This window comes from Carassius gibelio, chromosome B3 (genome assembly GCF_023724105.1).
Source record: "Carassius gibelio isolate Cgi1373 ecotype wild population from Czech Republic chromosome B3, carGib1.2-hapl.c, whole genome shotgun sequence".
Taxonomy (NCBI): Eukaryota; Metazoa; Chordata; class Actinopteri; order Cypriniformes; family Cyprinidae; genus Carassius; species Carassius gibelio.
Genome location: NC_068398.1, coordinates 30,504,529 through 30,520,805, shown reverse-complemented (window position 1 = coordinate 30,520,805; position 16,277 = coordinate 30,504,529). Strand labels below are relative to the sequence as shown.

General features: G+C 43.0%; 1 protein-coding gene across 1 annotated transcript in view; it reads left to right on the top strand.

Annotated features, from left to right (window-relative positions):
* Positions 1–95: 95 nt before the first annotated feature.
* The window catches only part of LOC127953165 (ras-related protein Rab-37), a 29,498-nt gene continuing 13,316 nt past the window's right edge, over positions 96–16,277 (top strand). The window contains exons 1-2 of the mRNA XM_052552146.1: positions 96–254; positions 8,841–8,951. Coding sequence (XP_052408106.1) covers positions 96–254; positions 8,841–8,951 — 270 coding nt within the window. The remainder of the gene's footprint in view (positions 255–8,840; positions 8,952–16,277) is intronic.

The following is a 16,277-nucleotide window of genomic DNA, read 5'->3' as shown; positions in this document are numbered from 1 at the left end:
CCGTGACATTTCTGAGACGAGTGAGCCAGCGAGGAGAAGACTCAATGACTGTCAAAGATCTACTACTGAGAAGCTCCTCAAACATGGTGCTGATGATGGAGAACACTTCAGACCTGGAGCCGGTGGAGCAGGGAGAGCCTGCTTGTCCTGACAGCGCTTACGGCTCCTCTCCAGTGGACACAGACACAGAGGAAGGACACACTCTGTCCAGCAGCACACTTATCCTCACATATAATGAGGAGCTCTTGCACAAGGTGACCACCAACATCCTGTCTGTCTCTATCTCTCTGTTTGTCTATCTATCTGTCTTTCCATCTATATCTGTCTCTATCTCTCTGTCTATCTGTCTATCTATCTGTCTGTCTCTCTGTCTGTATATCTATCTGTGTCTGTCTGTCTGTCTGTCTATCTGTCTGTCTATCTATCTGTCTGTCTGTCTGTGTCTGTCTGTCTCTGTCTGTCTATTTGTCTCTGTCTGTCTATCTATCTATCTATCCGTCTGTCTGTCTGTCTATGTGTCTCTGTCTGTCTGTGTCTCTGTCTCTGTCTGTCTGTCTGTCTGTCTGTTTGTCTCTGTCTATCTGTTGGTCTGTCTATGTGTCTCTGTCTGTCTGTGTCTCTATCTGTCTCTGTCTGTCTGTTTGTCTCTGTCTGTCTGTTGGTCTGTCTATGTGTCTCTGTCTGTCTGTCTCTCTGTCTGTCTGTCTTTCTGTCTGTCTGTCTCTGTCTATCTGTCAGTCTGTCTATGTGTCTCTGTCTATCTGTCGGTCTGTCTTTGTCTGTCTGTTTGTCTGTCTGTCTCTGTCTGTCTGTCTATCTGTTTGTTTATGTCTATCTGTCTGTCTATGTGTCTCTGTCTGTCTGTCTGTTTTTCTGTCTGTCTGTCTCTGTCTATCTGCCGGTCTGTCTATGTGTCTCTGTCTATCTGTCGGTCTGTCTTTGTCTGTCTGTTTGTCTGTCTGTCTGTCTATCTGTTTGTTTATGTCTATCTGTCTGTCTACGTGTCTCTGTCTGTCTGTCTGTCTGTCTACGTGTCTCTGTCTGTCTTTTTGTCTATGTCTATCTGTCTGTCTACGTGTCTCTGTCTGTCTGTCTGTCTTTCTATGTGTCTCTTTCTGTCTGTCTGTCTGTCTGTCTATCTATCTATCTATCTATCTATCTATCTATCTATCTATCTATCTATCTATCTATCTTTCTTTCTTTCTTTCTTTCTTTCTTTCTTTCTGCCTGTCCCTCCATTTGTCCATATATCCATCCATAGGTCTCTCTGTCTGTTCTGCTAGTTTCTATTTTCTAAAAGCTAATCAGTGGTGAATGTGGCTCTTGTACAGGAAGTTACACGCCCACCAGTCTCACAGAGAGCCAGAGAGCTGTAGGGATAAACCAGTACAATGCTGTACATGGCTGCATCAATTACACACCCACCTTTGGTCCGAGGAGGTGGAGGTGTTATAGTCATTGAGGTGGTTGAGTTTATGTTGCATATTGACTCATGCTTGAAAAAAGGTACTTTAAATGTGAGATCATAATTAGGCCTCCAGGAAATATTCTTTACTGTACTTACATTGCTGCAAACATTGAGTTAAAAAAACAACATCTTAACTAGCTTTGACACTTTTTATTTAGGAGGGTAAAATCTTACATCTATGTCTTAAAAGTTAAAAGTGACTTAGCTACAGATGTGAATGATTTTTTCAAATCATGTTGCTTGTTTATGAAAGGTGTGCTATGATTTTTCTAAGCAAAAAGACATGATTTTCACTTGGTGTTTGATAAAACATACACAAAATACCAAATGAGAGATCCAAACTGTATTTAAAGACAAGAATATCAAAAACACAGGGGTGGATTTTTAAAATAGTAAAAGACCCAGAATCAAGCGGATTTCAATCATGGTCATTTACATTTTTAAAGTACTTTTCCAAAAGTAAATGGATGTAGTGAGGAAGGATGACAGGAAATAAGTTTATTAAAGAAACATGAGTTGTGAAGTACATCAGTTCCTCCGAGTGAAGCCGTGTCTCTGTTTCTGTTTTGTATTATTGAAATGATACACTGCAAAACTTTCTCAGTAAGACTAGATAGAGATAGAGATAGATTTGGTTCTGTCTAGCCAACTAAATATAAAATATAACAAATATGCTGCAACAACATCCTTATAGCTGCATTTTTACAGAAAAAAAAACGATATTGCTATGTTTTTTTACTTACATTTCTATGTATTATATTGGAGAATATAAATGAAAAAAGTTAAATAGCATTCAATATTAATTTAGAGGGAAACAGTTTGGAAAGATGTATTTTTATTAAATAGTTATTTTGATAAGCAAAAATGTAAATGTAGTATATATTTTTATACAATCATGAGACCCTGATATTTTAAACTATTATTTAAATAGTATTAGATATTTAAATTTAAAGGTTAACATTTGGGTGAATAAAATTTGCTAACATATTCTGGTCAATTGTATTTTATTTTTGCATTATAATATGAAATGCTTATGTGATGTTTTTGAAAAGTTCAGTAGGTACACTCATATTAAGCATGTATTATGCACAGGCTTTTAGGCTGTTTTAATTGTAATTATGAAGTTTCTCAGCGCTATGCACTAAAGGAGAGACTATAGTGCTTTGGCAGTGGAAATGCATGTGTTGCCATGGTAATGACTGGCATTCTGTGTCCCTGTAATGTGCCTCATGTGGTTTGTTCCATTGTGTTCTTCCTTAATCAAGCATTTTATAGCTGAAAAAGTGATGAGGGATTTAAGGAATATCAAAGATGGATGAGATTTGTATGAAATAGTAATAGAGTTTGATAGCCTGAGGACTCTGTGTTCGACACGATTCATCTAAAATCATCCCACTGGTATTTGTTTGTTCAGCAGTGCAGAGCATTGCTATGTGACTCAGTGCATTTGATTATTTCATGAAACGCAGAACAATAAACATATATTCACATCATCATCAACAGTCTCAAACAATCATCAAATGCTGACACTTCACAAGGAGTTTGAATGACGGGTGATCAGACCAATCATAATGCAGAATCCGCAATTTTGTCCGACAAACAAATCAGACAGGAGAATAAATGACTGACTGTGGACTTAAAGGTGTACTAACCAAATTTTGCCATCCGATATTGACATTTGAAAGCACCAAAAACAAGCTTATACCCAGTCAAAAGTTACCTTTAGTTAAAACTTTAATTATAGGATATTGGTGAAACAGGTTTGGTAAAGGCTCTTGTACACATTAGTGTTTTCGCTCTGGAAAGTGCCAAAAGATTATTTACAACGTGTTTTTGTAGTGCTGAGCAATGTAGCTAATCAAAGAAATCTGATGATAAAAAAGAGGTTCGTTGATTATAAAGGAACTTTGGGAGATCGCGATGAACTGAAGTGACACCTTTTTAGACAAAGCAAGGGGTGATTGCGAACTTTCTAGGTTAAGTGTCACGGTTATGGACTTCTATTCTCCTGAGTTTCCTTATTTAGTCATGTTCCTTTTTTTGTTTAGTTGATTACTCCCCACCTGTTTCTGTTCTCCCTAATTACGTTCCATGTGTTTATAAACCCTGTCTGTTTGGTTCTTCTTTGTTGGTTCTTAAAGTTATGTGTCTGGTTTGTCTCTGTTGATGTTATAATTAAATTCTACTTCTTTGGAATTCCGTGTGGTACTCTCTCCTTAAGCCTGGCTCACACTACAGGATTTTTAGCCCAATTTAGCCCCGACTGCCCCCTCCCGAGAATCGGAGCAAAAATCTTGTTGAGCACCTCGATCTGTCCCGATGTTCGGCATGGATTATCTGCTAATATGAGGCGTTCACCGAGTGATATATTGAGGATTTCCTTGAGCTCACTAACCGGGTGAGCTGTCACGACTCATTTCTGGGCGCTTGTTTTCTGCTGGGCTCTACAAGGATACAATCCACTGCGATCTTCCCGATTGTGATTTTTATTTTTATTTTCCTTTGATTGAGCTTATTAAACTTGTCCTTTGATTTAAACAGTTCAGACTTCAAAATGGACGAAATCAATGAGCAACCTAAATTTTCTCATCCAGTACCCTCAGGAAACAAGAGCCGTGTTTCTCTTGCTCACCCCGCACTGGGCACCTCCACATACTGCTCAAACAGCTCCTCCTGCCTGCCCAAACCCAGACCTCAGTATTCCCCCAAGCTCAACTGTTTTCCTCCACCTGTCAGTGCGGCAGCCAGCTGCAAGGTCAAGGCCGCCTCATGCAGCAAAGCCAGTGCCGCCGTCCACGAGCCTTTCTGCCGCCGCAATGAAGACATAAGTCTCCTTCACTTCCACTGGTCCCGTCCAGTCGTTCTTCGTCTACTGAGCATCCTGAGTTAAGCCCAGGATGGGCTCCCGATCCATAGTTAAACCCGGGATGGACTCCCGATTTCCTGTTAATCCCAGTATAGGCTCCTGTTCTTGAGTTAACCCCAATATGGGCTCCCGATCCCCGGTTAAACCCAGGAGGGGCTTCAGTTCCGGACTATAGCACAAGAATGGCTCCAGACCCCCAGTTTAGCCCAGAGAGGGCTCTGGTTTCACCATTCAGGCTAGGAAGGGCTCCTGATACTCAGTTCAGCCCAGGAAGGACTATGGGTTCCCTGTTAAGCCCAGGGAGGGCTCCTGACCCCCAGTTAAGTTCAGTGTTGGCTCGAGCCCCAGAGTTTGCTCCAGTGTCTGCTTCAGGCCCCGAGTTCAGTCCCACAAGTTCCCCCAAATATTTTTTTTTTTTGTGGGGGGTATATGGATCCAGCCACCAAGGTAGGGGCTGCTCCTCCATGGCTCCCTGAGTTTCCAGATCTGCCATGGCCCCCCGAGCTCCTTGCTTCGCCCTGGAGGTCCTCCTTGACTCCACCCTGTTCCTGCCCTGCACCGACCTCCAGGGCACCCCCCTCCCCTCCTCCCAGGTGTTACAGCTTGGGACAAGCCTTCCGGGAGGGGGAGTAATGTCACGGCTTTTGACTTCTGATCTCCTGTTTTTTGAGTTTCATTATTTGGTCATGTTCCTTTTTTATTTTTTTTATTTTTATTTTTTTAGTTAATTGATTACTCCCCACCTGTTTCTGTTCTCCCTGATTATGATTGTGTTTATAAGCCCTGTCTGTTTGGTTCTTTGTCGGTTCTTGAAGTTATGTACGTGGTCTGTCTCTGATGTTATAATTAAATTCTACTTCTTTGGAATTCCGCGTGGCACTCTCTCCTTAGACACATATTATTACACTAAAAAGATTATAATCTGTTCAGAATTTGAATAAAAGTTGTTTTCCAAGCAACAGCGTTTCAGGAGTGATATAACTCCCTCATAAATGCGGGATTCATTTTCGAATGGGAGAAAAACATAATTCCTCAAATTAGATTTCCTAACTATGGTCAATCTGCTAATATTTGAGAAAATCACAGGCAGGTGAGTTTGATCAGGGTTGGAGCGTAACTCTGCAGCGCATTGGCCCTCACAGACTAGATTTGAGGAACCCTGCTATAAATAGTTGACAATACATACACATAACCTAAAAGAGGCATTTAAGGTTAAGAAGGAAATAGTACAATATGATTTGTGGTGCATTCGCAAGAAAACATTTGTGTTATCTTATATAGTGCTTGAAACGTGCCTGGTGCATATAAAGAGAAAGAAGTGTTTCTACACATGGTTTGTCCAGCTCACTCACCTGTGTGTAGCAAACTCAGACTTGCACAATGTTTTCAACACAGGACGAGTCACCAAACGTCCGAGACTGAACCGGAGGCATGTACTCGTTGCAGGGACCGGAAGAGTGCTGGATTTCATTAAAACACAGGGCAACATAGTGAGACGCAAGATTAAACCGAGCGGAGCACGATCACCCATCTGCCCTCCAGCTGATAAATGTCATAAGCGAGCCGCGTGTGCTTTTGCAGCCTCTGGCCAGACGCTCGGCCGGATGTGATAACCATGGCAACCAGAGCAGGATGACACCCACGTCCTCTCGGTCCCTGCAGAGACGCGGCGTGCTGCCCTGTGCCACAGGCCATAAAGCTTTCAAAAGGGCCAAGTGTGAGACTGAGATTGAAACAGGGGTTGCTTTCGTATCAGTGATTGCTGAACACTGCTCAATGCTAATGAGGAGCGGCACTTCTCAAGATGAGTGTGAATGCTCGAGTGGTCTGGTCGATGCTAGGTTGCTCAGAGGGGGGCAGATGTAAAGCTGTTCAAAGTGTTTTTAATGTGTTTCTATGCGATTACTGGGGCGTACCGAATAGATGTAAGGGTGTTTCTAGGTAGTTTGAAGGCAGTGCTGATTACATGTTATCTGGTTTTTCTAATTACTTGTAATTAGATTGTATTACATTTTAAAATATCCATAATCAGAGTACAGTTACTTTTTTGAGTGGAATATACATTGAATGAAACATATTTTATTTCCCTTTGCATTTTTTTTTTTTTCTTTGCATTTTCATGTCAATATGTTACAAAACTGTCCTATTCAAAAGATTAGGTCAACTTCAGAATAAAAATGTCCTGATAATTTACTCACCTCCATGTCATCCAAGATGTTCATGTCTTTCTTTCTTCAGTCGAAAAGAAATTACGTTTTTTGAGAAAATCATTCTCTACTCGCAGCTGAGCAATAAGGGTCATATCTAGTGTAACGATCAGTCATTTTCTAAAAAATTTAATAGAAATGAATATACATTTTAACCACAAATGCTCATGATGCACTAGCTCGACTTCACACATTGCCTAGTCACACTTGAAATGTCACACGTAACATTGGTGGAAGTATAGACCCAGCATTTACAAAGCGAACGTGGAAAGAAAGTCAAACGCCCTTTACAAAAAAAAAAAAAAAAAAAACAGCGATGGCAGAAGATTTTTACATTTTTCTCCCTAGACTTAAGATTTTAACTGGAGCACAAAGATGAGGAAATACCCATGTGTGACTGTTTCAATGTGATTACACAGTACGTAAAGTCATAGACACACAGCACAGAACTAGTTCAAGATGAAAATTTGTGGTTAAACATATATACATTTATGTTTTTTTTTTTTAAATGACCAATTGTTTCACTAGATAAGACCCTTACTCCTCGACTGGGGTCATGTAGAGCCCTTTGAAGCTGCATTAAAACTGAAGTTTGGACCTTCAACCCGCTGATTTCCATTGAAGTCCACTATATGGAGGAAAATCCTGGAATGTTTTCGTCAAAAACCATAATTTAGTTTCCACTGAAGAAGGTTATAAATGAACATCTTGGATGACACGGGGGTTGAGTAAATTATGAGGACAATTTTATTCTGCAAGTGAACTAAATCTTTAGATCAATGGGATAAATGTGTTAGATAAAAAGCAATCTAAAATTAATCAAAAATGGTCAGATTAAACTACATAGAAAATTTTAATGAATGCATTACTTTTCTAACTACAATTTTGGAATCAGTACAGGACTACAGTTTGTAAGTAATCTACCCAGCACTGAATGTGTGGGTTGGTTGGTTGCTAAAGCATTTCTATGTGTTTTAGAAGCGGGTGATTGCTGGGCTTTATGTGTGGTTTATGGTTAGTTATTGCTATGCAATAGTAAAAGGGCTACATACTGCTATACTTTTGCTAAGGTGTTATGTGGTTGGCAAGAGTTTTTTTTTTTTTTTTGGTTGTTGAAGGATATGGTTGCTAAGTTTTGCTGGGCAGTTGTCCGGTAATTGCTTTGCAGATGTTAAGGTGCTCTAAATGTTGCTTTGGCATTTCTAGATGGTTGCTTGGGTATTTATATGTTGCTAGGGTGTTTCTAATGTTAGCTGTTGTAGTAGTGTTCTGTACAGTTTCTAATGTGTAAAGCCCTAAACACACTGCACGATTTTCAGCAGTCCCTGACAAAATCTGCTTCACAAGGTACATTTTAGAAAACGAGGGGGAATGTTTTGAAACATGGAGGCTGGTTTAAGCTGGTCCTGAGCTAATATCCCCTGTTCAGCATCAGCTCAGGACCAACTAATTTTTTTTTCAACGTGGATAGTGATGCCTGTCTTTGCGAACAGCACCATTAACAAACACCTCGACTGATCTCTTAATGAGAAAGCCGTCCCCCCAAACAAACTCTTGTTGACGCCAGTAGCAGGTGTCGACATGAAAGTGACTAATCTGCCTTTACAACTCTAGCTAGGATCATCTCCGCCGTGCTAAAGCTGGGGCTCATTTATTCATCACAGTTCAGCTGTGTGACAGAAATCACACTATGTGTGTTTGAGTATGCAGCGAAGGGGAAGTTAAGACATTTAATTATTCCCTGGATTTGTCACTTGTCTGAATGTTAGTTCGTGCACTTGACGCTGTATTTTTAGCACATGCTTTGAGAATTTAGTTTTGCTGTATGCAATGTTCTATATTTTATACAGAATACATGTAACGTTATAGGGACTGTTTACACAAAAATGAAAATTCTGTCATTTACTCACCCTCAAGTTGTTACAAACCTGTATGAATTTCTTTATTTTTCTGGGAACTTTTTTCTACTAACACACTGATCCAGCAAAACCCAGCATCCATGTTTGTTGGAGTTTGTTCCGGCAATGTGAACTCAGCCTAGACAGTATAATAGCAAACTATCAGGCATCTGTGTTCAAAAGCAGCAGGGTGTTTTCTCTTCACTAACTTCAGCTGTTGTTTTGCAGTGGATGCATGAAATCAGTTCCCCTCAAGTTCACGCAGGCGTCCTAACAGAGGACCCGCAGGAGCAGAGAATCCTGATCCACTAACATCTGACAAGCACATAAGAGTCACAATACCTTTGTCTTCATTTGACCCTCCGTCTGTTTGTGCATCTGTCCGTGTCTGTCTGTTGCAGACCATTCTAGTTGGAGACAGTGGAGTGGGGAAGACATCTCTGTTAGTGCAGTTTGACCAGGGAAAATTCATCTCAGGATCCTTCTCTGCTACTGTGGGCATCGGCTTCACGGTGAGTCTCTCTGCAGAAGGTCACAGATCAGTTTTTTTCTCAGAAGACTCAGGTGACTTCACTTTTTAAGTAAGTTATTTAGAAAAATAAGTGGACATCTTTCTGATGTTATTCTGAAATAGACTTTTTAACACCATATAAACATAAAGACAGGCAAACATTAAAAGATAAATGTGGTTTTATTAACAAAGTTCGGGAGAAGCACGATCAGATAATCATCCAATTTGGTACAGGTGCATCTCGTTTAGCTAATCATCTTATAGCACGCACGCGTATATATATCCAGTCTTCCTACCTCCTGTCCCACGACAGTTTTTCGGCATAGACCGTCTGTCAGCATTCGGTTCGCGCTGTCCGTCATCTTATCACAGGCCCAATCTTCCTTCCGACGAAGATATCTATCCGCCGAACACCAACAAGCGTCATCGGTCAGCTGCTCTTCTCGCCAAGCCACACGTTGTGGCCAAAAGCTCGTGCAAATCCTTGAGCTCGCCTCACTCGGCAACACGATTTTCTCGCCAGGACCGGGCTCTATTATAATGCTGGATCGCAGCCGTGCTCCAGTTCTCCCCGCAGTAAACCTCTCTCGCTTTTTCTGCCGTGTCGCAGTTCGATGCTGCCTCCACTAGCGGCGAAGACCGTGCGTTGTTGTAGTGGCATGTCGTTCGTGAAAGAATCGTTTTTTCGAATGAATCTTCTAGGCGAACGAATCGTTCTCGGTTTACACTCATTCATGAAGAATTTTTCAGAGTTGTCATCCACAATGAGCGAGTTTCATATGAGTCTCAGAGATCGAGAGCTCTCATTCGTGAACGAAAGGACTAAACCGGTATACATGTCGAGTTGATTAAACAGATACATGTCGTTCGTAAACGCAAGGAACTCTTATTAATTTTGTTAAGATGAGAGTAAACCGGGTCAGTTAGCCATTTAGCATGTCAATCTTGCAAAATGTAAAGCGCAGTTATAGGTACTGTGCACATATTGTTTACATATTTAGCATACAAAAGATAAATTCCACGTTTAATCCCCGATTTATGAACGTGAATATATAGATCAATATATGAACCGTCTGACCAAACAATTAAAATGCTAATCATGCAAGAAAACCTCGTGATTTGCTCATCTGAACAATTTAAATAGACGTTATATATAGAATGCGCTTATGAAGACGCCAAAATTTGTTAAACGGCGTTATGACTTAACTCTGTCCGATGACGATGCCACTTTTTAACCACGAAGCAAAGGCTTTTTGCAGAGTTGTCATCCACACCGAAATGTCTAAAGACATTACATTTGCTTTACTGTGCATGTTTAAACCTCACTGAGATGATACAGACATAAGTTTCATGCAATTATTCCGGCAGGATCAATTATTTAGGGACATATTTCACCATTTACTGGCATGATTATTCAGAATTTTTCACCCTACTGCCTCGTGTTTGGCTGCAGAACAACAAGTGTGAGTAAATTTTCTATCGTCTTTTTAGGACTGTTATATGAAAAGCATGCAAAGTAAATGTCTTTAGAAACGGCTTGAATTTGAATTACTGCAATTAACGTTACTGCTATAGACATGTCTATTGGTACAATGGTTTATAAAACTAAACATGCTACATTGTTTCAAAGCCTCTATTTTCACAGTCCATACTACAACAGGAAAACAGCATCCCAAATTTATCTGCTCCGGAGGCTGTTTAAAAGGGCCCGAAGGCCAAAACAAGAGGAAAAGATGCTTTTCCAACAGGACTGTATTAATTCAGACAAGGTTTGAGCAATTGTCAAATCAGCCAACAACTACAGCAGCCAAAGCAAGCATGAAGCTACTTTTACTTGCAACACGGGCCTGCACATCTCAGTATTTCCATCCTGTTACTTCTGCTAGCAGTGCAGGCTACACAGGTTCTTCAAGACATCACACACCCCAGCCCCTTCCCACGACCCACAGCTACAGCAGCTGAAGCAAACGTGAGGCCGCCTCCATTCGTAAACGCGCCCTCAACTCTTCCGCTCCCTCATGCTACTAACCATTTTTCTGTTCAGTGGCCTCCAGCTCCAGATTTGCCAGAAGGCAGAGGGTACCAAGACCTATTATTGGTCAGGCCGATTATTTTATTTATTTATATATCTATCTCGAACCCTCTTCAGCCAACCCCTCTAACGCCAGCTCAGCCCCTTTCACTAAAACTCCTAATCTACCATAGCTAACTCTCCTAACATGCCCTATCTATCTGTAATGGTCAATCCTCACTTCAGCCATCCTTCCGCAGGAGCTTTCTCTGTATCTCCCCACCGCCGCTGCATTGTCCGCTCCCGCAGGAGCCTTCTCTATATCTCCCCACCGCCGCAGTATTGTCCGCTCCTGCAGGAGCCTTTTCTGTTTTTTCCTCACTGCCGCAGCAGTCTCCGCTTCCGCAGGAGCCTCTACCTATATTTCACCACTGCCGCAGCAGTGTCTGCTCCCGCAGGAGCCTCTACCTATATTTCACCACTGCCGCAGCAGTGTCTGCTCCCGCAGGAGCCTCTACCTATATTTCACCACTGCCGCAGCAGTGTCTTCTCCCGCAGGAGCCTCTACCTATATTTCACCACTGCCGCAGCAGTGTCTGCTCCCGCAGGAGCCTCTACCTATATTTCACCACTGCCGCAGCAGTGTCTGCTCCCGCAGGAGCCTCTACCTATATTTCACCACTGCCGCAGCAGTGTCTGCTCCCGCAGGAGCCTCTACCTATATTTCACCACTGCCATAGCAGTGTCTGCTCCCGCAGGAGCCCTTTCCATCCTTCCCTACTGCCGCAATTCTCGCTGCCGCAAGAGCCTCAAAAATAAATAAATAAATAAATAAATAAATAAATAAATAAATAAATAAATAAAAATATATATTTTATGTCCATTCTCCAATTCAACCTCATCAGGCTCGCTTTTGTCTAACTCCGGAACGCCCAATCTAAATTCACGATGGACCCTCATTTCATCAACGACTCTGGTTTAAAAAAAAAAAAAAAAAAAATTAATCGAGTAACAAAATGTGTTGTTGCTTAATTATACTGATGTGCGCATGCACAGTAAATCTGATGGGTAGGATAAAATGTCAGGACCCCGGACCTTTATTTAGTCGGGTTGACGTACCTTTTCAGTTCTGTGTATGTGATGTGACGCTAGTTTTACTTAAAGTCAAATGCTCATGAACTGACTGTCAGAGCAGTTCTGGAGATGTTGTTCATGTGTTCAAGTCCTCATTTAGTGAGACAGCAGACGCAGAAATTACCGTGAGAGTAATGCGCGCTTCAGTGTGTGTGTGAAAAAGGAAGTCGCGCTCCTGCTCCATTCATTAACAGAGACACACAGAACATGCAGGATTTACATTTAAACACTGTTCCGTCTTAATATTTAGAGATATTAATTCGTGAATCGGATGTAAGTGCAATTACCTATTTTGATTAATTCATTCAAAAAAAAAAAAAAAAAAGAACTTGCGAAAGAACCCGACGTGAGATTTAGAATAAATTAAAAGAGGCTTCGAAGCAGAGGAATTTGCCTACATCATTTTTGTAATCGCGTTACTCGAGGAATCGTTTCAGCCCTAATCTTAAGCAGCTCAAAAGGGGCCTCTCACATAATCCGATAGATGCCCTCGGTTGTTGTTCATCAGACATTTAAAAAAAAAAAAAAAAAAAAAAAAAAAAAAATTTATATATTCCTCCTTAAATCATGTTGTGTACTTGAATAATAGAAGCCTCTCAGTTATCGTTTCTTCGGCCAAAGTAAGGGCCCTCCAGCCATCGTTACAATCTCCTTGCCTATTTCAGCATCGGACAGGGCTCTCCCTTCCGGTGCAGCTGGGCAGTGGCTCCCTTCGGTCGCAGTGTGAGCCTTTCATCTGTCATTGAGTTGCGCTGCGCGCTCAGCGGCAGATGGGGGTATCCCTCCCGGTGCAGCAGAGCCACAGGCCCCCTTCGGTCGTTGTGACAGCCCTCCATCCGATGCATCAAATTAAGCCGCTTATACAGTCGCAAGGGGGACTCTCCCTTCCGGTGCAGCAGAGCCGCAGCTCCCTTCGGACGCAGCGAGAGTCCCTCCATCAGTCGCGTTTTCTTGCCTACTCCGTATCGGACGGGGCTCCCCTACCGGTGCAGCAGACCCACGGCTCCCTTCGGTCGCAGGGTGAACCCCCCGTCTGAGTTATGTTGCATGCTCAAGGGCGGACCGGGATCTCCCTCCCGGGGGAACACAGCCGCTGGCTCCCTTCGGTCGCAGCAGGAGCCCTCCATCCGATGCATCAAACCGTTCCTCGAATCTTCTTGCCTATTCTGCATCTGATGGGGCTCTCCCTTCCGGTGCAGCAGACCCACGGCTCCCTTCGGTCGCAGGGTGAACCCCCCGTCTGAGTTATGTTGCATGCTCAAGGGCGGATAGGGTTCTCCCTCCCGGGGGAATAGAGCTGCTGGCTCCCTTCGGTCGCAGTGAGAGCCCTCCATCAGACGCATCAAGCCATGCCTCGCATCGCAAGGGGGACTCGCCTTTCCGGTGCAGCAGAGCCGCAGCTCCCTTCGGACGCAGCAAAAGTCCCTCCAACAGTCGTATTCTAGTTAGCGTCAATCAGGGCTCTCCCCTCCGGGGCAGCACTCCTGCTGCAGAGTTGCGAACCCCCTACGGAGGCTGGGAGAACCCTCAGAGGCAAAAAACCGTGCCTCCATAAACCCGCAATGGGGGACTCCCCCTTCCGGTGCAGCAGAGCCGCAGCTCCCTTCGGATGCAGCGGGAGTCCCTCCAACAGTCGCGTCTCTTTGCCTTCTCAGCATCGGACTAGGGCTCCTCTTCCGGTGCAGCAGACCCACAGCTCCCTTCGGTCGCAGTGTGAACCCCCCATCTGAGTTATGTTGCATGCTCCACGATGGCTAGGGATCTCCCTCCCGATGGGGTACAGCCGCTGGCTCCCTTCGGTTGCATTAGGAGCCCTTCATCCGACGCGCCAAACCGCGGCTCGAATCTCATTGCCTATTTAGCATCTGACGGGGCTCTCCCTTCTGGTGCAGCAGACCCACGGCTCCCTTCGGTCGCAGTGTGAACCCCCCGTCCGAGTTATGTTGCATACTCTATGGCGGCCAGGGATCTCCCTCCCGATGGGATACAGTCGCTGGCTCCCTTCAGTCGCAGTGAGAGCCCTCCATCAGATGCAACAAACCGCGCCTCGTACTCAGCCGCAAGAGGGACTCTCCCTTCCGGTGCAGCAGAGCCGCAGCTCCCTTCGGAGGCAGCAAGAGTCCCTCATTTCTTGATATCTGGCATTGTGCTCCTCCCATAAGCGGCATGGAGGGCTCGCTGGTAAGACGTTGCGAGCCGCAGCTCTCGTCGAACACTGCACGGGCTCTCCAGGTCGCTCTGCATTTTCTTACCAACAAGCATATTTTGGGGGGCAACTAAATTTTATCTCTCTGGCTGCTGTCCAATGGCTTTAAGCTTCTTTTGGGGAGTTATTTGGGTTCGGGCTATGCTCCGGGCCCGGACCCCTCCCCCAGGACAGCACGCCAAAATATGCCTACTATTTGCCTTCAGATTAGATGTAAGGGTGAACTCGTGAAATGTGGTTTTATTAACAAAGTTCGGGAGAAGCACGATCAGATAATCATCCAATTTGGTACAGGTGCATCTCGTTTAGCTAATCATCTTATAGCACGCACGCGTATATATATCCAGTCTTCCTACCTCCTGTCCCACGACAGTTTTTCGGCAACCCTCCTCCACCCCAACTCCTCACTTCTAATCTATTTATCCCAAATTGGGATAGGGGGAGTTATTTGGGTTCGGGCTATGCTCCGGGCCCGGACCCCTCCCCCAGGACAGCACGCCAAAATATGCCTACTATTTGCCTTCAGATTAGATGTAAGGGTGAACTCGTGAACTGCTGGGAAAATAAAAAAAGGAGCACGAGAGGTTTGTTTTACCTCAAATTAAATTATAAAATAAGTATGCACGATTTTGCATACAGTTTGTAGGAATTCACAAGGAACAAGTGTTGTAACATAGGCTAAATAAGCTAATGATTCCCCTATGATCCTCTACATGCTAAACTTATATCTAAATATGTTACTACTAATATGAAACGCACATGTTTGTGTTGACTGACACATAAATGGGCTCTGTCTGCTGTATTTGCTCTTCTTTCTAGTGTGGTAACTCCCTGTAGAGAGCCGCTGGGCTTTCTCAACACAGAGCGTCTGATTACAATAATATGATAATCATCATTTTACTGTAGGCTCTGATTATAATTACAGAGGGATCTGTCTGGCCTCCACTGTATAATCACTGTTTGTTGTTGCTTTTTCCTTCATATTTTGTAATTAGTCTCAGTGTTTTTGTGTGTGAAACCGGGTGTTTAATATGTGTGCAGAATATGAGCTGAGTACATTGTGGAATTACACACATACACACACACATATGCATATTTTTCTTCTGTGCACAAATACCTATTTAGGTACCTATTTAGGAAGACTGTGCCAAGACTGAGTTTAAAGAAGACATGCAGAGCAATCTTCCTGCAGATAATAACGAGAGAGAGAGAGAGAGAGAGAGAGTAAATGGATGACAGTGGATGTCATTACACTCATTGGTCAGTAGAGGGCGGACTAAACGCACACTTTTAAATGGGAAATAAAAGCTCGATTAATTTGTAACACTTGTTAAAGTTGTAACGTACACTGTTGGAAATATTACATTTTAAATTTCCCTAATGGATTCAAATGCAGGACAATTCACCGAACATTAATAAAAGAGCAAGAGGTGTTTCTATGAGGCGTTCATATTCCAGGTAAGTTATAATAGGCAGCCTACACAAAAATAAGTGCCCTTTACGCATTTGACATTACAATGAGCCGCATTTTGTCAAACCTCATCTGCACTGACCGCGAGCGCTGCGACAAACCACAATATTAACCCAAACTCTCTCATAGAAAGGAAATGATCTGATAGAAAGAGACTGAAACTAAATTATGAAAAGGGCGGGGCTTGACAGCCCAGGTAAGACGTATAAAACAACAATTCTTATATTTATATCTATATTCTTATATCTAAATTAATCTAAATTAATCTAAAGTTTTTAATTTACATATATTATTAGTTTCTTAGTATCATTATTCGGTCATAAATAATTAATGCCCAGACCTTATCAATGTCCGCTTCTGAGGCGCCTCAAAAGTGGACACTGTGTTGTCACGTGGTACGTGTTACTTTTCACCGCGGTGTTTAAGATGGATAAATCGCAGTCGTTTGCGATGTCGTTTCTCTCCATGTAATTATTATAGATTGCTGGTTCGGATTTTTGTGTTT